This window comes from Mesocricetus auratus, unplaced genomic scaffold (genome assembly GCF_017639785.1).
Source record: "Mesocricetus auratus isolate SY011 unplaced genomic scaffold, BCM_Maur_2.0 Super-Scaffold_100008, whole genome shotgun sequence".
Lineage (NCBI taxonomy): Eukaryota > Metazoa > Chordata > Mammalia > Rodentia > Cricetidae > Mesocricetus > Mesocricetus auratus.
The window spans coordinates 85449814-85472816 of record NW_024429192.1 but is presented as its reverse complement, the minus strand read 5'-3'; the positions used below and the strand labels follow the sequence as shown (position 1 = coordinate 85472816).

At 43.8% G+C, this 23003-nt stretch overlaps 1 protein-coding gene across 4 annotated transcripts in view; it reads right to left on the bottom strand.

Moving 5' to 3' along the window:
* The window catches only part of Mtus2 (microtubule associated scaffold protein 2), a 353013-nt gene that overhangs the window by 218451 nt on the left and 111559 nt on the right, over window positions 1-23003 (bottom strand). For 3 of the 4 annotated variants that reach the window (XM_040751389.1, XM_021234736.2, XM_021234737.2), the window contains exons 3-4: window positions 19499-19739; window positions 18757-18810 (exon numbers count right to left, since the gene is read on the bottom strand). In XM_040751389.1, coding sequence (XP_040607323.1) covers window positions 18757-18810; window positions 19499-19739 — 295 coding nt within the window. The remainder of the gene's footprint in view (window positions 1-18756; window positions 18811-19498; window positions 19740-23003) is intronic. The other variant, XM_040751390.1, reaches the window with a different exon arrangement.

Genomic DNA, 23003 nt, shown 5'->3' with positions numbered 1-23003 from the left:
TTTCACTGGTGTCAGATCTCCCTTCAAACCTATGACTCCCTCTATTATGGTATTTCTCATTCTGTTCTCCCCCTATTATACCCCCCCCACTCAACCTTCCTGTTGCCCCATGACCTACTCTCTCCTCCTCTTCTCTCCCTCTCTTCTTCCCAGATCCCACTCCCCCCACCCCCACCCCCACCGTGTTCCCAATCTGTTCAGGAGATCTTGCCTCATTCCACTTCTCTGGGGTACCATTCATATCTCTCTTAGGTTCTTTACTGTTTCCCAAACTCTCTGTCAATGGAATTGCAGACTGGCACTCCCCTGATCCATGTCTAAAATCCATATATGAGTGAGTACATACCATGTTTGTCTTTTTGTGACTGGGTTACCTCACTCAGGATGGTTTCTTCTAGTGCCATACATTTGCCTGCAAATTTCAAGATTCCATTGTTTTTTTCTGCTGAGTAGTACTCCATTGTGTAAAGGTACCACATTTTCTCTATCCACTCTTCAGTTAAGGGGCATCTAGGTTGCTTCCAGGTTCTGGTTATTAAAAATAATGCTGCTATGAACATAGTGGAACAGATGTTCTTGTTGTATGAATTTGCATCTTTTGGATATATGCCTAGGAGTGGAATTGCTGGGTCTTGTGGTAGATTGAGTCCCATTTTCCTGAGGAACATCCATACCGATTTCCAAAGTGGGTGTACAAGTTGGTACTCCTACCAGCAGTGGAGGAGGGTTCCCCTCTCTCCACATACTCTCCAGCATAAATTGTCATTGGTGTTTTTGATTTTAGCCATTCTGACAGGAGTAAGATAGTATCTCAGAGTTGTTTTGATTTGCATTTCCCTGATGGCTAAGGATGTTGAGCTAACATCAAACTAAATGGCGAGAAACTCAACTCAATTCCTCTATAATCAGGAACAAGACAAGGCTGTCCACTCTCTCCATATCTCTTCAATATTGTACTTGAAGCTCTAGCTAGAGCAATAAGACAACAAAAAGAGATCAAGGGGATACAAACAGGAAAAGAAGAAGTCAAACTTTCACTATTTGCAGATGATATGATAGTTTACATAAGTGACCGGAAAACTTCTTCAAGGGAACTCCTAGAGCTGATAAACACCTTCAGCAAAGTGGCAGGATACAAGGTTAACTAAAAAAATCAGTATCCCTATTACATACAGATGGTAAAGTGGCTGAGAAAGAAATCAGAGAAACATCACCCTTTACAATAGTCATAAACAGCATCAAATATCTGGGGATAATGTTAACCAAGGAAGTGAAAGACCTGTATATCAAGAACTTTGAGTCTCTAAAGAAAGAAATCAAAGAGGATACCAGAAAATGGGAAGATCTCCCATGCTCTTGGATTGGTAGGATCAACATAATAAAAATGGCAATCTTGCCAAAAGCAGTCTACAGATTCAATGCAATCCCTATCAAAATTCCGGCACAATTCTTCACAGACCTTGAAAGAACAATAATCAACTTTATATGGAAAAACAAAAGACCCAAGATAGCCAAAACAACCCTATACAATAAAGGAAGTTCAGGAGGCATCACCATCTCTGACTTCAAGCTCTATTACAGAGGAATAGTCCTGAAAACAGCTTGGTATTGGCACAAAATTAGACAGGTAGACCTATGGAATCAAATTGAAAACCCTGATTTTTAACCCACACACCTATGAACATTTGATTTTTGACAAAGAAGCTAAAATTATACAATGGGAAAAAGAAAGCATCTTCAACAAATGGTACTGGCATAACTGGATATTGGCATGCAGAAAACTGCAGATAGATCCATGTCTATCGCCTTGCACAAAGTTTAAGTCCAAATGGATCAAAGACATCAACATAAGTCCAACCACACTGAAACTCTTAGAAGAGAAAGTGGGAGATACTCTTCAACGAATTGGTACAAGAGACCACTTCCTGAACACCACACCAGTAGCACAGACTCTGAGATCGACAATTAACAAATGGGACCTCCTGAAACTGAGAAGCTTCTGTAAGGCAAAGGACACAGTCAACAAGACAAAAAGGCAGACCACAGAATGGGAAAAGATATTCACTAACCCCATATCTGACAGTGGGCAGATCTCCAAAATTTACAAAGAACTCAAGAAGCAAGTTTCCAAAACACCAAAGGATGCAATTAAAAAGTGGGGTACAGAACTAAATAGAGAATTCCCAATAGTGGTGTCTAAAATGGCTGAGAGACACTTGAGAAAGTGCTCCGCTACCTTTCTTATACAGCACAGACACACCTGCCTAGGAGTAGCACTGCCCACAGTGGACTAGCCTCCTCTGTCAACTAACAATCAAGACAAACCCTCACAGATACCCCTACAGACCAAACTGATAAGTACTCAGTTGAAAGCCTAGGCTATGTCAAATTAACTGACACTGCCTCATAAAGAAAATGCATCTTGCTAGTTTATGATTGGACAGACCATTGTTTTGGATGCAAAATGACAGTCACAGGGAACGAAATACTGACCTCCTGTCCTGACAGCAAAACCAAAGGAGGGGGAAGACACCAAGACCCACAATGCCCTTCAAAAACTCACAACCAGTAACCTAAGGACCTCCCTCCCCCATAGTCCCACCTTTCAAAGGTTCTACTCTCTCTGTATTGTGACCATGGATACAAACCTTCAACACATGAACTTTGGGGCTCATGTTAAGCTCCAAACTGTAGCATGACTCCTTTGGGTATATGAAAGCCTGAAAAAAGACATTGTTCTGGGACTCATATATACTGAGAAAAAGACAGGCATATTGGGATTCCACTGTAACTCAAGGACAAGAATAGGTATACGCAAGTTTCCAGACCATTCATCCTCTTCTATAAGGTAACAACAATTGCAGATGAATTCACTGATCATGTAGATTTTATCTCACATGTGACCTGTGTAAGGACTCAGGCATTATGTTAGCCTGTCCCTGTCACCTGGCAGAATGCACTCAGGCAGTACTCTGGTCAGCCCAGGTGCAAAGGACCCCTTAAAAGAAAGACCCCTACCCACTTATACTCTCTTTCTCTGTCTCTTTCCCGCTGTTCCCCTGGGACAGACAGGACTTTTCCTGTCTCCCTCTTCTCTTCTGTCCTCTCTCTATTTCTGTGTCTCTTTACCTCTTTTCTATTTCCTTCCCCTTTCCCTCCCCTTTCTAATAAAACTTCTCACTAAGCTCTGTCTGCCTGGCATGTTTGACCCTGCCTCAGTCACCCTCTCCTGCCATGGAATCCGCCAAGATTCCAGAAGAAATTAGCAACTGAATTGTCAGGGTGAGTAGAGCAGAGACCTTTCCAATGTGAGAGGGCTTCAATCTACGGAGCTCTGCATAGAATCAAGAGGTGGAGAGGGAGGCTGAATTCCCTCTGCCCAGTGCTGGAGCCAGGACATGGGTCTTGCCCTGCCCCTGCAGACAGCTGTCATGTTGATGATGGCTCAGGCTCTATAATCTCATGGGTCACTACTTCATAACAAATCTTTTGCCTCTTGTTGGTTCTGTGTCTCTGAAAACCCTTAGCCAGCACAGGGGTTACTCAAATACACCTCTGACACTCTCCGGCTCCCCATCCCCAGCCCTGCCCGTGTCTTTGCTGGCCTCTCCTTGCTAGTGTCCTCAACACCCTCCCAAGAGAGTACTCCCTGTCTTACCCCTTCTTACCAACCCCATTCCATTCTCGCTCTCTCAACTTCTGTCCAGTCTCACCTCCTTAAAGGAAGTCTGGTTCTGTCTGCCCTTCACTGTTCTGGGACACAATCTCACGCTTGAGTTAAAAGGCAGCACCCTAGCCACAGGCTAGGTCTCTACAGTCCACTCCTGCCTTTTCCTCTTCCTCCCCCGGTGTTTGACATTGAAGCCACAACAGCCTTCACATGAACCATCTCTCTTCCCCTGGTATCATGTCTTCATCCTTCATTCCAGAGGTGGCTCTTCACACCACGCAATAGCTGAGAATCTTCCAGAATCTAGCTCAGAACCAGGCTCAAGTCTATGTCCTCTGACCTTTGACCTGCCCCTGCATCCAATCCCACTGTCTCCCTGTTGCCTAGGGGCCCTCTTCCACCTTGCTCATTGCTCTTTCTTCAGTGACTCCGTTGCCCTGATACCCACAGAGCAAGCACCCAGTGAGTACTGATTAAATATGCAGTCACTGCTTCCTCAAGTAAGCGCCAGAAAAAAACATATTATGCCTGGGACAGTTTGCTCAATGGACGATGAACAGGCAGCCACAGACAATGTCTCCTTCGCTGATGTTGGAGATGGTTTCACAGTGAGGTGTGCTACAAGCCAAACACCAGAACAGACTGAAATGCTGCTTCATTTGCAGCTTCCAGATGAAATCTCAGAGTTCTCTGCTATCATTAAGATAATGAAGAAAGGGGCTGTAGAGATGTTTCAGGGGTTAAGAACACTGAGTGCTCTCTGCAGAGGATCTGGGTTTGATTCCCAGCACGCACAGGGAGGCTCATAGTCATCGGTCACTCCAGTTCCAGGGTTCCAATGCACTCCTTTGGCCTCCAACACACGTGGTGAATATGCACTCACTCATACACATCCACACAAGAGTAAAAGAATCAATACCATTGTTAAAGGTACTCAAGGAAAAGCTGGAGGCATCGCTAAGTAGAGTCCTTGCCCAGCGTGTATAAGGCCTTGAGTTCAATCTCCTGCAATGGAGAAATTTCAAAAAAGGCCAAAGTAACTGCAATTAGGCCATGTTCCCTTGCCATCTGATTCAGTCTTCGCTGTAGACGCCATAGTGGAGTAGAACTTAGGCGATGTCGGTATACTGTGCTCTTAACCCAGGAAGCAACACACCTTGGCTGCTCCTCCCTCTTTCTTTTCACTCCTTTCCCTCCTCATCTGCATTTGAAGAGTCATTGCCTTTGCCTTATATCCAAGATGCATCCTTCTGCATGTGGCCATGATCCCATCGTTCACCATCCTCTAGGGAACGCTTCTCACCACGTTCCCTCCTTCCTCCTTTCCTATTACAGATCATTTACAGTAAGCATCTCCTGCCACACTCTGAAATGCAGCCTAGCCCCACCCACCCCCGCCCCCAGCTAGCACCCTGACTCTTTTCTGCATTTCCTAGTATTTAGAAACCGATCTGTTCTGACTGCTTCTACATCCTCACTTTTCATTCATATGTCACCCCACTAATATGTGACTTCTGCCCCTGTGTTTGGCTAAAAGTGTTCACTGAAAACTGGGTCACCAACTGCTGCCTAATTTCTGATCTCAGCAGCCTCTTGGCAGTTTTGCTAGCCCTGCCTCCTATGAAAACCCGTTGGTCACATCCATGTTGGTCACTTGCTACTTCAGAAACTCTGCCTTAGACCCACACACTGCATTCTCATGGGGTCTCTTGGCCCCCTCCTCAGGGCTCTGGCTCCTGTTGGCTTTCTGCTTCTGTTTCCTCTGAAACTAGTTAACTTCCTTTCCTATCTATCTCATTTTACTTTGTCTCTGTTTCCCTGAATTCGCTCATCCATTCTCATGGCTTCAGTACACATCCATGGGGCAATCACCCAGCATTGATATCCTTGCCCAAGGATTCTCTATAGCCACAAATACTCCTTTTAGAAATTCCTATCTAATGTCCCAGAGGAACCTCAAATTCCCATGCTTTATTGAATTGTCCACTATTACCCCCAATGCTACCACCGATCCCCTAGGGTTCCTCTAGAGTTACAGCCACCACAATGGATCTGGGTCACTCTAACCAATGGGCTCTCTCGTTCCACCTTTAGCCTTCCCCAGCCTGGTAAACGCCTATGTATCTTTCAAAATGCAGCACAACTCGCTGTGTCTGAAGTATCTCTCTGAAGCCCCATTCTGCTCACATGGATAACCCTCCATATGCACCCTCAATGGTCAACAGTCAATATTTAGTGCATGTATTGCCAATTATTGACTTAAATCTTTATACCCCATAAAGTCCTGAGCAGTACATTTAACTGTGTATGCTGAACACAGACTAGCACCTGGCCCATAATGGGTCTCAAAAAAGCAGGAACAGGGTTGACCAGCTCAAAGGTCACTTGTTCTCAAAAACAGTGGCCATTCAGGCAACTACAGCCCATGGAGCAGCCACTGGTCTTCAGAAAATCTGCATGGGTTTGTTTGTTAGTTTTTCACACTCAACAGCAGAGTTGCGTGAATTTGGTTCAACTACAGAAAGCTTAATATGGTGATATATTATTTATGATCTATTAAAGCTTGTCTGAGGACACAGAGAGCAAAATCAGCCTCAAGCTATAGAGATCAGGCAGTGATGGTATACACCTTTAATCCCAGGACTCAGTATTAAAAGGTAGATGGATCTCTGTTAATTTAAGGCCACCATGGCCTACACAAGAGTGAAGAGTAATAGTGTTCATGCCTTTGATCCCAGCACCTGGGATCACATACCTTTAATCCCAGTATTAGGGAGGTAAATAAGACAGGAGCAGGGTCTCAGAGCTGGGACTCATTCTCCAGCCACACCGAGGACAGGAAGACATTGAAGTCTCAGGTTTCTCCAGCCATGCTGAGGAGAGGCAGCAGCCTGAGTTTTGGTGGAGCCAGGATCGCCTTTCAATCTGAGGTAGAGTGCAAGACAGTGGCCGACTGCTTTGCTTTTCTGATCTTCAGCTTGATGTTTGAACCCCAATGTCAGTCTCGGGGTCCTTTTATTTTTCATGTTACACTTAACATATTTACTGCCTGGTCCTTAGCTGGTCTACCTCACTTCTTGACCGCGAAAAGCAGTAAGTGCTGCCACGGTGCAGCCATAATTAATTTATTAATTCAAAAGATACTGAGTTTTCTCCTGTTTTTTGAAAAAAAATTCTAACTCATTCTTTGAAAATTTCATGCTTGTGCACTATGTATTTTAATTATATCCACTCCCTACTGCCTCCCTCCTAGCTCTGCCAAGACCTACCAACAGGCTTGTCCTTTGTTTCAATTACTATTAATGATGCATTGAATCCAAATGGTGCTGCCCAGATAAGCATGGGGTCATCCACCAGGTCATAGGCAACCTACCAGTGGTCATAGACCCAGAGAAAAAGGGCACCTTCCACTCAGCAGCCATCAGTGACTAATAGCCATATGGTGAGGATGGTGACACCCCTCCCCGAGTGGCATGATCTTGTGCAGGCCTTGTGTGCAAACCACAGCTGTTGTGAGTTCATGTGCAGGCCATGGTACATGCAGAAAACAGCATCTCACAGCTTTCCCCTCCCATCTGCTCTTATGTTCTGTCTACCCCTGTTTCTTCAGTGATTTCTGAGCCTGGGAGAGGGGTGGATGAAGATGGCCCGGATCCCTTATGCCTGCTTAAGTTTTAAATCCCTCTGTTCCCATAGGCCACATATTTGCAGCGGGCTGAATGATAATAATTATGTAAAAGCAAATAAGATATGGGCAAACCTTCACAAAAACAACGAAGGAAGCACAGAGGATGGTGGTGTGAAAGTGCGTGGTTGAGGGGGGCATTGTACCAGGCATGGTCAAAGTCCCGTGTCTCTTGGGTGCAGAGACATGGATGATGAATCCTAAACGATGAGACCACATCAGCCTTGGAGGGTGTAGAGAGGCCTGGAGTGATGGAAGCCACAGTGGGCTGGGTGTACTGAGATGAGAACAAGATGTCCCAATAGGCTCATAGGAGAAGGCCCAGAGAAGCTGGCCCTGAGCCTTGGAGGCCCAATGAGGGGTTCTGATTAGCCAGCAGCCTTTTGAGGATCAGGCGCTGTGACTGAACTCAACCAGCAACCAGAAGCTTTAGAGTCCCATTCTTCTCATTTGAGAGACTGAGGCTCAGATAAGTGCAGATCTGGCCTCTAATGAAAGGCACCTGGAAAAGATCAGCATGAGCCCTAAGGACACACTCTCTCTCCCTCTGCCACTGTGACCTCTATGGTGCAGACTCCCATCTCAAAGCTACAGTGTTCACAAAAGTAAGGTGTCCAGGCTGGGTAGATATAGAGATGGTTCAGCTGCTAAGAGAATTAGCTGTTCTTGCAAAGGACCAGGGTTCAGTTCCCAGTACCCACATGTAAACTCACAACCACCTGTAATTTCAGTTCCAGGGGATCTGATGCTCTCTTCTGGTCTCTGAGGGAACTGCCTGCATGCACATAGTGCACAGACAAACCCTACAGGTAAAAATACTCACATGCATAAAATAAAAACAAACAAAAATAATTTTAAAACAAGGTGTGGCATTATAACAATCTGGAAAATATGAAAAGGCATAAAAACATTACTGAGAGCTCTCATACAGTGCTCTCCTGTGAAAGCAGATTCCCCACCATGACCTGTGTTCAAAACAGATAATCGTGACAATTTCCTACTTTGAAACCTGAAGGTTTCCAATTCCTCACCAACAAACCAAATGAAAATCCTTTAAAGTTAGCCTAGCCCTGAAATCTCTTCACCACCTGGCCCCAACTTACCCCTCTGGCTTGGTTTCCAGTACATGCACCCCGCACACCCCACTTCCACCCACAGAAGTGGTTTGACTCCTAAGGCGCTCTGAACCTCTTGTCACGTGCTTCCTGTGGGGGCCTCCCCATTGCACTGTGTCCCCCTGTGAAGTCATCCTCCCACAGGTGCCCCATCTGGATGCTCCCACTCAGTCCCCTCCTTTGACAATGCTGCCCCACAACTCTCATTGCCTGGCACAGGTCCAGGAGGTTCCTGACAGGTCCCATGGGCACCCAAGCCTCATGCTTCCTGGCACCCAGCTGGGCTCAGATCTGAAGAGGCTGAGAAACCCATGCAGGGTTACTAACGGCATTAATAAGACTTAGGTTTCTGAGGCTAACCAGAAAACTAAAAATAAAAAACAAGAAACAATCATTTGCTTCAGTGCGGTCTTAGGAGAGAAAAATAACATTTTCATTTTAGAATTATTTTTTTCCAAGACATGGTTTCTTTGTGTAGCCCTGGCTGTCCTGGAATTCAGTCAGCAGACCAAGCTGGTCTCAGACTCAGAGATCTGCCTGCCTCTGCTTCCTGAGTGCTGGGATAAAGGTGTGGGCTACCACACCGGACTTCATTTTAGGATTTTTACCCATAGATACTTATCACAGGACTATATTTTGCTAAATTTCCAGCTGCATCATCAGCTGGGTAGGGCTGGTTTCAAATTGTCTAATTCTATTTATTTGCTTCTCAAAATATGTGAATAATTTCTCCATTTTTTAAACTTGGTGAGATTCACCCTAGCTTTTCAGAGAGTCTCTGCAAGACCTCTGCAGAGCATGTCAAACTCCAAAATCAATTTTATTTTAATAATCAGAATCTATATAGCACAGTTGTCCACATCTTGATAGAAAGTGCTCCCACTTAGCTTACTGAATTTCTCTCTAGCTATTTATAGAAGGAAGTTTTATCATCTATCATTCAAAAAAAGTCTTTCAACGCCTCAACTGCTCTGCTCCTATCAGAAAACATTACATTTCTTCCTTGCATTGCCTCATATAAAAGCACTATGCTTTCAGGGGGAAAATAATGTATTTGAAATACATTACCATGCAGGCAAATTATATTTTACCACATGGTACACTTGGTAGGTTAACGGGTTCTGCATGTTGGGGGCCATTAAAGATTTGTTCTTGAAGAAAGAACAAACAACATACAGAGCTTTTAAAAAGACGGAGTGGAGAAGCAGGGTCTTCTAATACTCTTGGAGTAGAGACTCTAATAGCAAACTGCTCTGTGGACAGCCATGGCCTCCACTGAACAGATTTCAATCCTCCATAAAAGGATATGAAACCCCTTTGTGAGACGAGTACTCAGATGTCTTGAATTTCACACTCAGACAAGATGACAGCAATAGCTTGGTTTTAAGCATCATTGTGGAGTCAGAAAAAGTTGAGAAAAAAGAGAAATTATTTAAGAATAAGGAAGCCCCTTGGGTTCATTGATTCTTCATGTAGTCACATGGAGATCTGTAAGTCTTAGGGAATGGTATTGACTATGGAACAGAAACTCTTGAAGGAGCTGCCTTGTGGGATGGTGTGGATTGCATGTTCACTTCCCTCAGACCATCAAAATATCCCTAGATGCCTGCAAACCCAGCAATGGAATGGAAGCGCTGGGACCTCCCCTGACTAACCCAGAGCTTACAGGGCCGAGAGACTCAGAGGCTTCCTACATGAGTCGGGGAAAACACAGTTAATGTATTATAATGCATGTGTCAGTCCAATTCATAGACTTTAGTATATAAGAGCTCCCTTGACATTGGGAATGTGTGAGTGCTAGGTCACAGATGGAAGTGGCCAACTATCCCTGCCTCCAGCACTCTTTTGTCAATGTGATGCTGCTCACGGCCTTGGGTGACACCTTGTAAAACAGGCATGAAAATACCCAGTAGACATGACAGAGAATCCAAATCTATAGAGTATGAATGGCGGTTAAACACACAAAAAACCACAACCCTGTGCAGACACATACCAAAGACAGCCTTCAAACAGCCAGGGCACATAAGCACCAAGTAAATAATCTAGAACCAAAACCACAAACACAGAAGTAGAACCTTCTATTCACTAGCAACACAAGCACTGTGGGAAGCTAACAGCTTCTGTGATTATGTTAGGGACCCAAGAAGCATCAACGGCATGGAAGCCGCCATGAAGAACAGCATGGAAACCGCCATGAATAGCTAGGAAACAAGAACAATCAAAATGTGCACAGACGCCAGAGCCTGCAGATCGCCTGGGAACTGCACAGAGCTCCCAATCCCGGCAGGAGCATCAGGTAAACAGGCCAGCTTCCCGGCCTGTGTTCCAGAGCCTGCAGATTGCCTGGGAACTGCACAGAGCTCCCAATCCCGGCGGGAGCATCAGGTAAACAGGCCAGCTTCCCGGCCTGTGTTCCAGAGCCTGCAGATTGCCTGGGAACTGCACAGAGCTCCCAATCCCGGCGGGAGCCAAGCACCCCAGACTCCAGATCTTCTCTCCCACCAAAGAGACCAGGAAACTACAGGAGCCAGGGAGACCAGGGGAGTAGCTGTTCCGGATCAGGTACAACAGGACCCAGCATAGGGTCCAGGGGACCAGGTAGGAGGCTAAGCGCCCCAGATTCCTGTTCTTCTTCTCTACCCACGGACCAGCATTTGGACAAGGCATAGAAGAACCACCAGATTACTGGACTTACTCACACCCACCAAAAGGGAACTCTGGTCCCCAGACCAGGAAGGGGCTCTTTCTGCACCCACTAAAAGAAGAGATGGGAAAGAGACAATACAAAAACACAGTCAGCAACAGAAAAACAAATATGACACCGCCAGATTCTAGAGACTCCACACCAGCAAGACCCCAATATTCCAACGCGAAGGAAGCAGAAGAGAACGACCTTAAAAGCACTTTCATGAAAATGATAGAGGCCCTAAAAGAGGATATTGGAAAATCCCTCAAAGAAATGGAAGAAAAAACAAACCAAAAAAATGCAAGAAATGGAAGAAAAAACAAACCAAAAAATGCAAGAATTGGAAGAAAAAACAAACCAAAAAAGGCACGAAATGGAAGAAGAAATGAAGCAAAAAATGCAAGAAATGGAAGAAAAAGCAAAGCAAAAAATGCAAGAATTAGAAGAAGAAACATACCAAATAAGGCAGGAAATGGAAGAAGAAACAAAGCAAAAAATGCAAGAAATGGTAGAAAAAACAAAGCAAAAAATGAAAAAAATGGAGGAAGAAACAAACCAAAAAAGGCAGGAAATGGAAGAAGAAACAAAGCACAAAATCCAAGAAATGGAACAAAAAGCAAACCAAAAAATGCAAGAAATGGAAGAAAGAACAAACCAAAAAATTCATAAAAGGCAACAAACGGACGGACAGATAAACAGAAAATTGCAAGAAGCAATGCAAACGCTGCAAGGGTTGAAAACTGAAATAGAGACACTAAAAAAACACAATCTGAAGAAAGGCAGAAAATAGAAAAGCTGGACAAACAGTCAGGCACTACCAATACAAGCATTACCAACAGAATAGAAGAGATGGAAGAGAGAATCTCAAGTGTTGAAGATACATTAGGAGAAATGGATTTATCAACCAAAGAAAACCTTAAATCCAACAAATCCTTAACACAAAACATCCAGGAATTATGGGACACCATGAAAAGACCAAACCTAAGAATAATAGGTATAGAAGAAGGAGAAGAAATCCACCTCAAAGGGGCAGAAGGCATATTCAACAAAATCATAGAAGAAAACTTTCCCAACCTTAAGAAAGACATGCCAATGAAGGTACAAGAAGCCTACAGAACACCAAATAGAGTGGACCACAAAAAAAATCCCTCGCCACATAATAATCAAGACCCCAAACATACAGAATAAAGAAAGAATATTAAGAGCAGCTAAGGAAAAAGGTCAAGTAACATATAAAGGCAGACCTATCAGAATTACACCTGATTTCTCCATGGAAACTCTGAAAGCCAGAAGGTCCTGGATAGATATTCTACCTACACTAAGAGACCATGGATGCCAGCCCAGACTACTATACCCGGCAAAGCTCTCAATCACTATAGACGGAGAAAACAAGATATTCCATGACAAAACTAGATTCAACCAATATGTGTCCACTAACCCAGCCCTACAGAAAATTTTGGAAGGAAAACTCCAACCCAAGGAAGCTAACTACAACCAGAAAAACATAAGCATTAGAGAATCCCTCTCTACCAACAGCCAAAAGAACAAAGGGGCGAAATTCCACCCATAATTCCACCAACAACAACCATCGCAAATCGAAGAAGGATGAGCAATCAATGGTCATTAATATCCCTCAATATTAACGGCCTTAACTCACCCATAAAAAGACACAGACTAGCAGAATGGATTCGAAGACAGAACCCTTCCTTCTGCTGCATACAAGAAACACACCTCACCCTCAAAGACAGACATTACTTGAGAGTTAAAGGTTGGGAAAAAATTTTTCAATCAAATGGACCCAAGAAACAAGCAGGGGTAGCAATCCTAATATCTAACAAACTAGACTTTAAAATAAAATCAATCAAAAGAGATGAAGGAGGTCATTACATACTCATCACAGGTGAAACCCACCAAGACGAAGTGTCTATCCTGAACATCTATGCCCCCAATACAAAGGCATCCACATTCGTTAAAGAAACATTATTAGAACTTAAATCTCATCTAAAGCCCCACACAGTTATAGTGGGAGATTTCAACACACCACTCTCACCACTAGACAAGAATACCAGACAGGAACTCAACAAAGAAGCAAAGGGTCTAATAGAAGTAATGACCCAACTGGGATTAACAGATATCTATAGAACATTTCATCCACATAAAAAAGAATATACCTTCTTCTCACCACCACATGGAACCTTCTCAAAAATCGACCACATACTTGGCAACATATCAAACCTCAGCAGCTACAAAAAAATTGGAATAACTCCATGCATCTTATCAGACCACCATGCCTTAAAATTAGAATTCAACAACAACACAAATTGCAGAAAACCTACAAACTCATGGAAATTGAATAATGCTCAACTGCACCATCCCTGGGTCAAAGAGGAAATAAAAAAAGAAATTAAAGACTTCCTCGAATTCAATGAGAATGAAGACACAACATACCCAAACCTATGGGACACTTTGAAAGCAGTGCTACGGGGAAGTTCATAGCACTAAGTGCTCACATGAAGAAACAGGAGAACAGTTATACCAGAGAATTAACATCACAGCTAAAAGCTCTAGAACACAAAGAAGCAAACTCCCCAGGAGGAGTAGACGCCAGGAAATAATCAAATTGAGGGCTGAAATCAACAAAGTAGAAACCAGGAAAACAATACAAAGAATCAATGCAACGAAGAGTTGGTTCTTTGAGAAAATCAACAAGATAGACAAACCTTTGTCCAAACTTACCAAACAGCAGAGAGTGAACACGCAAATTAACAAAATCAGAAATGAAAAGGGGAACATAACAACAGACTCTGAGGAAATCCAGAGAATCATTAGGTCATACTTTGAAAACCTGTACTCCACAAAATTCGAAAATTTAAAGGAAATGGATGACTTCCTGGACATCTATCATTTGCCAAAACTAAATCAAGAACAGATAAGCAATTTAAATAGACCTATAACCCCTATGGAAATAGAAGCTGTCATCAAAAGTCTCCCAACCAAAAAAAGCCCAGGTCCAGATGGCCTCAGTGCAGAATTCTACCACAAATTCAAAGAACAGCTTATACCAATTCTTCTCAAAGTGTTCCACACAATAGAAGCAGAAGGGTCTTTGCCAAACTCTTTCTATGAGGCTTCAATAACCTTGATCCCCAAGCCACACAAAGATACAACCAAGAAAGAGAACTTCAGACCAATATCCCTCATGAACATTGATGCAAAAATACTCAATAAAATACTGGCAAATCGGTTCCAAGAACACATCAAAACAATCATTCACCACGATCAAGTAGGTTTCATCCCAGGGATGCAGGGATGGTTCAACATACGAAAATCCATCAACGTAATCCACCATATAAACAAGCTGAAAAACAAAAATCACATGATCATATCACTAGATGCTGAAAAAGCCTTTGACAAAATCCAACACCCCTTCATGATAAAGGTCTTGGAGAGATCTGGGATAACAGGGACATACTTAAACATAATAAAAGCCATATACAGTAAACCAACAGCCAACATCAAACTAAACGGACAGAAACTCAACGCAATTCCTCTAAAATCAGGAACAAAACAAGGCTGTCCACTCTCTCCATACCTTTTCAACATGGTACTTGAAGTTCTAGCTATAGCCATACGACAACAAAGGGGGATCAAGGGGATACAAATTGGGAAGGAAGAAGTCAAACTTTCACTGTTTGCAGACGATATGATAGTTTACATCAATGACCCAAAGAACTCTACCAGGGAACTCTTACAGCTGATTAACACCTTCAGCAAAGTGGCAGGTTACAAGATCAACTCAAGAAAGTCAGTAGCCCTACTATATACAGATGATAAAAGGGCTGAAAGAGAAATCAGAGAAACATCACCCTTTACAATTGCCACAAACAACATAAAATACCTTGGGGTAACGCTAACCAAACAAGTGAAAGACCTGTATCGTAAGAACTTTGAATCTTTAAAGAAAGAAATTAAAGAAGCCCTCAGAAAATGGAAAGATCTCCCATGCTCTTGGATAGGTAGGATCAATGTAGTAAAAATGGCAATCCTGCCAAAAGCAATCTACAGATTCAATGCTATCCCCATTAAAATCCCAGCACAATTCTTCACAGACCTTGAAAGAACAATAATCAATTTTGTATGGAAAAACAAAAGACCCAGGATAGCCAAAACAACCCTGTTCAACAAGGCAACGTCCGGAGGCATCACTATCCCTGACCTCAAGCTCTATTATAGAGCTATAGTCCTGAAAACAGCTTGGTATTGGCACAAAAATAGACAGGCAGACCAATGGAATCGAATTGAAAATCCGGGTATTAACCCACACACGTACGAACATCTGATCTTTGACAAAGAAGCTAAAAATATACAATGGAATAAAGAAAGCATCTTCAACAAATGGTGCTGGCATAATTGGATACTGGCATGTAGAAAAATGTGGATCGATCCATGTTTATCGCCATGCACAAAACTTAAGTCCAAATGGATCAAAGACCTCAACATAAATCCAGCCACACTGAACCTCTTAGAAGAGAAAGTGGGTGGTACCCTTGAAAGAATTGGTACAGGAGACAGCTTCCTGAACATAACACCAGTAGCACAGACAGTGAGATCAACAATTAATAAATGGGACCTACTGAAACTGAGAAGCTTCTGTAAGGCAAAGGACACAGTCAGCAAGACAAAAAGGCAGCCCACAGAATGGGAAAAAATATTCACTAATCCCACATCTGACAGAGGGTTGATCTCCAAAATTTACAAAGAACTCAAGAAACAAGTCTCCAAAACAGCAAAGGACCCAATTAAGAAGTGGGCTGCAGAACTAAATAGAGAGTTTTCAATAGAGGAGTCTAAAATGGCTGAGAGGCACTTGAGAAAGTGCTCAACATCCTTAGCCATCCGGGAAATGCAAATCAAAGCAACTCTGAGATACCATCTCACTCCTGTCAGAATGGCTAAAATCAAAAACACCAATGACAATTTATGCTGGAGAGGATGTGGTGAAAGGGGGACACTCCTCCATTGCTGGTGGGAGTGCCAACTGGTTCAGCCACTTTGGAAAGCAGTATGGAGATTCCTCAGAAAAATGGGAATAAACCTACCACAAGACCCAGCAACTCCACTCTTAGGCATATATCCAAAAGATGCCCATTCATATAACAAAGATGTCTGTTCCACTATGTTCATAGCAGCTTTATTTGTAATAGCCAGAACTTGGAAGCAACCTAGATGTCCCTCACCCGAAGAATGGATAGAGAAAATGTGGTACATCTACACAATGGAGTATTATTCAGCAGAAAAAAATAATGGAATCATGAGATTCGCAGGCAAATGGATGACACTAGAAGAAACCATCCTGAGTGAGGTAACCCAGTCACAAAAAGAGAAACATGGCATGTACTCTCTCATATATGGATTTTAGACATAGATCTGGGGAGTGCCAGCCTACAATCCTATTGCCAGAGAGTCTGGGAAACAGAAACTTCATTTACTGGCTGGTTAAGTACTGAGCTGAACTCAAGAAAGCCAGTATCAGAGAGGGAGGACTGATGATCAAAGGGATTAAGACTGGGCTGGTTGAACCCCCAGAAACAGCTGACCAGACAAAGGTTAACTCTTGAATCCCAGGCATCAGCCTGGGAATCCAGCATGGGACTGATCAAGACCCCCTGAATCTGGGTGTCAGTGAGGAGGCCTAGGTAATCTATTGAGCCTTGGACAGCAGATCAGTACCCATCCCAAGTATACACACGGTCTCTGGACTCCCATAGAACAATGTGAGGTGCACTCTCACCCTGAACTCTTGGGGAAGGGTCTAGGCCCTGCCCTATATGAAATGACAGACTATGGACACCCCCATGGAGGGCCTCACCCTCCCTGGGGGAATGAGGGGATAACGGGGGGGGGGATGGGGGGAGGGCACGGGAGGAGGGGAGGGAAAGGGAGAGGGACCTCGTACTGACTTGTGAAGCAACCTTGTTTCTTATCTAAATTTAAAATGGAAAATAAAAAAAATATTAATAAAAAAAAATGTGCACAGACACGCCCAACTGGTGTTTTCAGCAACTGCATAAAAGCCTTCGCAGGGTTGTGACCCTTTAGAGAAAAGAACATGGAGCCAAGTACACCCTGCCATTACTCTGGCTGTCTACCCAGAGGCAGCTTCCAGGCTGCAGCACATGAAGGAGGAATGCAAACAGAGAAGGAGCAGAGGTGAGCTGTTGGATGCTCAAGACATTTAGGTTGTATGAGTCAGAGAGAAGGCAGTCTTGAGGACAGGATGTCCAAGTATATGCATTGGAGTCTCTTAAGTCCTTAGACCAACATTTCTCAACCGTGGTGGGGGGCGGGTCAAGTAACTGCTTCGCGGGAGTTGTATATCAGATACCCTGCATATCAGACATTTCCACTGTGATTTATAACAGTAGCAAAATTAAAGCAACAAAAATGATTTTATGGTTGGGGATCACCACAGCATGAGGAGCTGTGTTAACAGGGTCGCAGCATTAGGAAGGCTGAGACCACTGCTTTAGGCAATTATCAGTCTGTGGATACCAAGTAAGAAGCCTCACAAGACTCAGGGAACAAAATTTTAAGGTAAGTTACTGGACAGCCAAGGGAAAAAATTCTCACAACTCACAACAGCTTGAATTTGTTCCACGTCCCCACAGCCCAAATGGAGAAGCCTTGTGAATACAGAGTCTCTCGGCACAGACTCCAGAAATGAGCCCTACAATATGGTTTATTTGGTGGTCTACTCTCCACAACACAGTCACAGATTTCTTCCTTAAACAAGAGCCAGACCATGCCATCCTGGCTCCAAGGGCTGTCTTCTCGCAGTGAGTCAAATGCCCGCAGTGTGTCATGAGGCTTTATATGACCCCAACTCCCCTGTCCCCAGCCATTCCCCTGCCAGTCTCCTCTCTATCGCCTTTCCCTTCCTGCTTCCTTGGGGGACGGAGCCTTGCACTGGCTCCTCCCTCTGCCTGGAAGGCTCCTCCCTCTGCCTGGGAGGCCATGGTACAGACATCCACCAGGATTCCTCCCTCACCTTCCCTTGAGACTGGCTTACAGGACACTTTCTTGGGACGGCCTTTCTGATCACTCTGCTCAAAATGACAATCCCTCCTGTCCAAACCCCCTTCTTCCTCCTTCACCAACGTTTCATTTTCTGCAACGCTGCTTGTTTATCGCAACTGACGTCCTAACTTACTGACTTTTTTTTTAACAAGTCAGCCCCATATTTTAAAATTTAAGCTCCCTGAAGGCAGGATGCTTTTGTGTGTTAATTGCATCGTCCCCACACCAGGATCAGCACTGAAATGCTTGCCAGAGATGATTGTCTACAGCCTGGTGTGTAGAGTGAGTTCTAGGCCAGCCGGGACTACATATGAGACTTGGCTCAAAAGTAAAATGGTAAAACCCCAAAAGACTTTCAAGAAACTCGAGGGCAAAAATAACTGCTATAAATTTCCTAGAAAACTAGTTGGACTTTTAAAAAAAAGTTCAAACAGGGGCAGGGGAGTTGGTGCAGAGGTTAAAAGAACTTGTTGATTTTCCAAAGGACAGGGGTTCGATTCTCAGCATCCACATGACAACTCACAATGGTCTGTTAACTCCAGGAGAGTCTGATGTCCTCTGCTGGCCTCAGTGGATACTTCATGCAAGTGGTACACGTATACATGCAGGCAGTTACACACCGAAAACGAAAAAGATAAATAAATGTTTTTTAAATGTTTAAGTAGACTTTTACACAATAATTCATTCCAAATCTGTTGTCCTAAGGATAACATGCAGTTTTCTATACACAAAAATGTAAATACTAATATTATTTCGAGGATATAAAATAAGCAGAATCCAGTTGGCAGTCATCACTCTTGTACAGTCCAGGACTCTGAGCGCAGGGAATGGAGCTGTCCACAGTGGGCTGGGTCTTCCAGATCCATTAACATAATTAAGATAATCTCCCACAGACGTACCCACAAGCTAACCTGATCTAGACAATCCCTCATGGATACTCTCCCGACAATTAAAACTAACCTTCAGAGCAAGTCCTCTGAGTCTATAGGAGTTTTAAAGAAGGGAGAAATTAGAAGGAGCCAGGAGGGGATAACGGCTAGAAGGAGCCAGGAGGCAATAACGGTGGCCACCGCTGTGAAGGCAACATAGAAGATGACATCTGCAGCAGGTGAGTTCTCAAAAAACATCTGTGTCTACAGACAGATGGAGGGTTGAGGAAAGGCTTCTTTTATGAATCAGAGGCATTCATAAGTAGATAGCCACAATATTATAGTTAATATCTAAATGTACAACAGGAAATGAGAGCAGTCGTTAGACTTAATTACCTGAAGGATCAGAACCGTAGAAACTAGCAGCTGTTGTTATTGGTCCGGGTGGATGGATGGCACTGGCTGATGACCTCTGACTTGCAATCAGAATCCTGCTCTTGGTGGATGGGAGACGTGACATTGCCCCCAATCCCAACTGGGGCTTAAGGAGCATGGCGGAGCGATAGAAAGTGGGGGGCACTTCATAATGAGTGTAAGGAGGTGAGCAAAATTCTTCTTTCCCAGGGTGGTCCGTGACCTATGATGAGAGATCAGAGTAAATAAACAGGGGCAGGAGATCTATGCTCAACTGACAAGCACCATCATGCCATTAGCTCCCTGATCAGAGATCTGGTCTCTGTCTCTCAGCCCAGTGTCCTCATCTCTATGATGACAGTACAACTGAGTGATTGCTTGAGCCCCTGCCAGTTATAATACTTTATCAATCTACATGTCGTAGGGAGATAAGAAGAACTCAGTTTTAAGATTTCTTTTCCATTTCACTGTTACAAATGCACTGAAATTTGAGTGACTACTTATTAAATAAACAATGTCAGGGGTGGAGAAAGGCTCAGCAGTTAAGAGGAATTGCAGCTCTTGCAGAGGACTGAGGTCGAGTTCCCAGCACCCACAAGGTGTCTCACAACCATCTGTAACTTCATTACACAGGATCTGTTGCCCTCTTCTGGCCACCTCAGGCACTGCAACATATGGTGCACACTCATGCAGGCAGGCAAAACACCCATACACATAAAACAAAAATAAATCTCAAAAATAAAATAAATAATGTTGATGAACCAAAGAGAGAATTTATCAACTGTTCAAAAATGGCTTCCACTCATGTGCTATATACACACACACAGGTACACTCACACACACACACACACACACACACACACACACACACACGCTAAATGCTCTCAGGAATATTTGGGTAGATTCCTCCGGGATAAAAGATCCAGACAAGAGTCCTGGGTATTGCTCAGTTCAGAACACATATCAACGGTGTCTACACATAAATATTTGCTAAGTAAAGGAATAATGTTTCCCCCTACCAATTCCTCAGTTTAATGGCATAGCATTATTATTAATTTTCCTGTGCTTAACAGTTCAGAGCACAATCTATAGTAATCATAATTATATATCTACATCCTGCTCCCAGAATGTCTGTTCTCACATAATTTTTGGATTTGAGTGCTGGGGATGGGACTCTACCCTAACCTTTCCAGTTTATTGTTTATTTATATTAAACAAGCAAAAAGGAACCACACAGTCTGTTTGTTATAATAATTAAAAAAAACAGTGCTGTCCTGGGTGCTGGTGGCACACGCCTTTAATCCCAGCACTTGGGAGGCAGAGGTAGGTGAATCTCTGTGAGTTTAAGACCAGCCTGGTCTACAAGAGCTAGTTTCAAGACAGCCTCCAAGGCCACAGAGAAACCCTGTCTCAAAAAAAATCAAACAAAAAGCAGTGTTGGGGCAATGTATGAGTAGACATTAATTAATTTTACTCTAAATCATAATTTATTCTGTATGTCAAGCTGCTGTGTGTTCATGAATTACGATTATTTCACAATATCTTTTAATAGGGGCTCTAAAAGCTTTGATCCGAGCTGTTGAAGACATAAGCCCTATTTTGATCCCCTTTTAATGTTGAAATGGATACAAAGTTCTTTAAACCCTCATCACTGAAACAAAAGATTAGGCATTTAAAGTTTCATTATAATCACATCGTGAAATATGCATGACTATTAGACTGTACTCAGACTGGGGTGAATTCTGCTCCCTGGAAAGAACATTCACCATCTGGATACAATTGTTATCATCATCGTCTTACTATCCATCCCTGACTTCTCTTTTCTAGATCCTTCTTTTTAAAATTTTTGGGTGCCACTCATTTCCAGTCTCCCTAAGTAAGGGTTTTAGGATTATAATATGCTGATCTGATTCTTCAGAAACGGGCATTTCAGAGTCCACTAACCTGTCATTTAGCAGCAACTTCAGTGATTCCAGCAGTGTCAATGCCTGACATTTTGCTGGGCAATCGCTTTCTGGTTGCAAACATCTGAGAAGTCCTCCCTAGGCTCTTGTAATGAGTGTTTGATTCTAGTAGCATTCCAGCATGACTACTGAAAGCTAAGAGGTAGCGTCAACCAGACACAAATTGCCTCTACAGATGAACCTTGACTACTGCACCCACCCAACCTGTTTCCTCAGCTTTCTGGTCCACATCATGTCCACAGCAGCCACAGATTCCCATTACCACAGCCAGCCACTCCTTATGGGTCTGTGCAGCCCACACATGATGGACAGACTGAGACTCTTTCTCCAGCATCCTTAGGATGCAGTCGCCACCCTCTCCAGCATCCTTAGGAGACAGGCACCACCCTCTCCAGCATCCTTAGGAGACAGGCACCACCCTCTCCAGCATCCTTAGGAGACAGGCACCACCCTCTCCAGCATCCTTAGGAGACAGGCACCACCCTCTCCAGCATCCTTAGGATGCAGCCGCCACCCTCTCCAGCATCCTTAGGAGGCAGCCACCACCCTCTCCAGCATCCTTAGGATGCAGCCACCACCCTCTCCAGCATCCTTAGGAGGCAGCCGCCACCCTCTCCAGCATCCTTAGGAGACAGGCACCACTCTCTCCAGCATCCTTAGGAGACAGGCACCACCCTCTCCAGCATCCTTAGGAGACAGGCACCACTCTCTCCAGCGTCCTTAGGATGCAGCCACCACCCTCTCCAGAGTCCTTAGGATGCAGCCGCCACCCTCTCCAGCATCCTTAGGATGCAGCCACCACTCTCTCCAGCATCCTTAGGAGGCAGCTGCCAGGCATTTTGCCACAGTGACAAGAAAGAAAAAAGAAAAGCAACACAAGCGTAGATTCTTTTACAAGGTGAAAAATTTGCTTTTCATGTCTAGTTTATGCATTTTTAATTAAACAGGGGGATTCTACTTTTCTTTCATCTTTCTGAAAAACAGAACAGGTTCTATAGTTATGAACACAGCGATGGATGCAAATGTCCCGCTGACCTCCTTCTCCAATTGAGGTATTTTCTGGGAAAACTGTGTGACTCCTCAGATTTCAAACACAGTCCTAAAATCAAAGGATATATGCAAACAAATTACTCCTGCCATAGCCCCCTCCTGCTTTGCCCCATTTTCCCTAGATTCATTTTGCATGAACTTTCTCTGGGGAGACATAAAATTAATATCTGCACTCAAACTGGTACAGCATCAAAAGCTCCCAAAATGACTTCTGCAAGGGGCTGGAGAGATGGCTCAGTGGATAAGAGCACTGTCTGCTCCTCCAGAGGACCTGGGTTGGGTTCCTAGCACCCATGTGGCAGCTCATGACTATCTGTAACTCCAGTTGCAGGAGATATGATGCCCTCTTCTGGCCTCCACAGGTACAACACACACATGGTTCACAGACCCACATGCAGGCAAAACACTCACACACATAAAAATAATGAAAATGGCTCCTTAAAGGGCATCTTGCTTGATGAGTGAAATGGCTT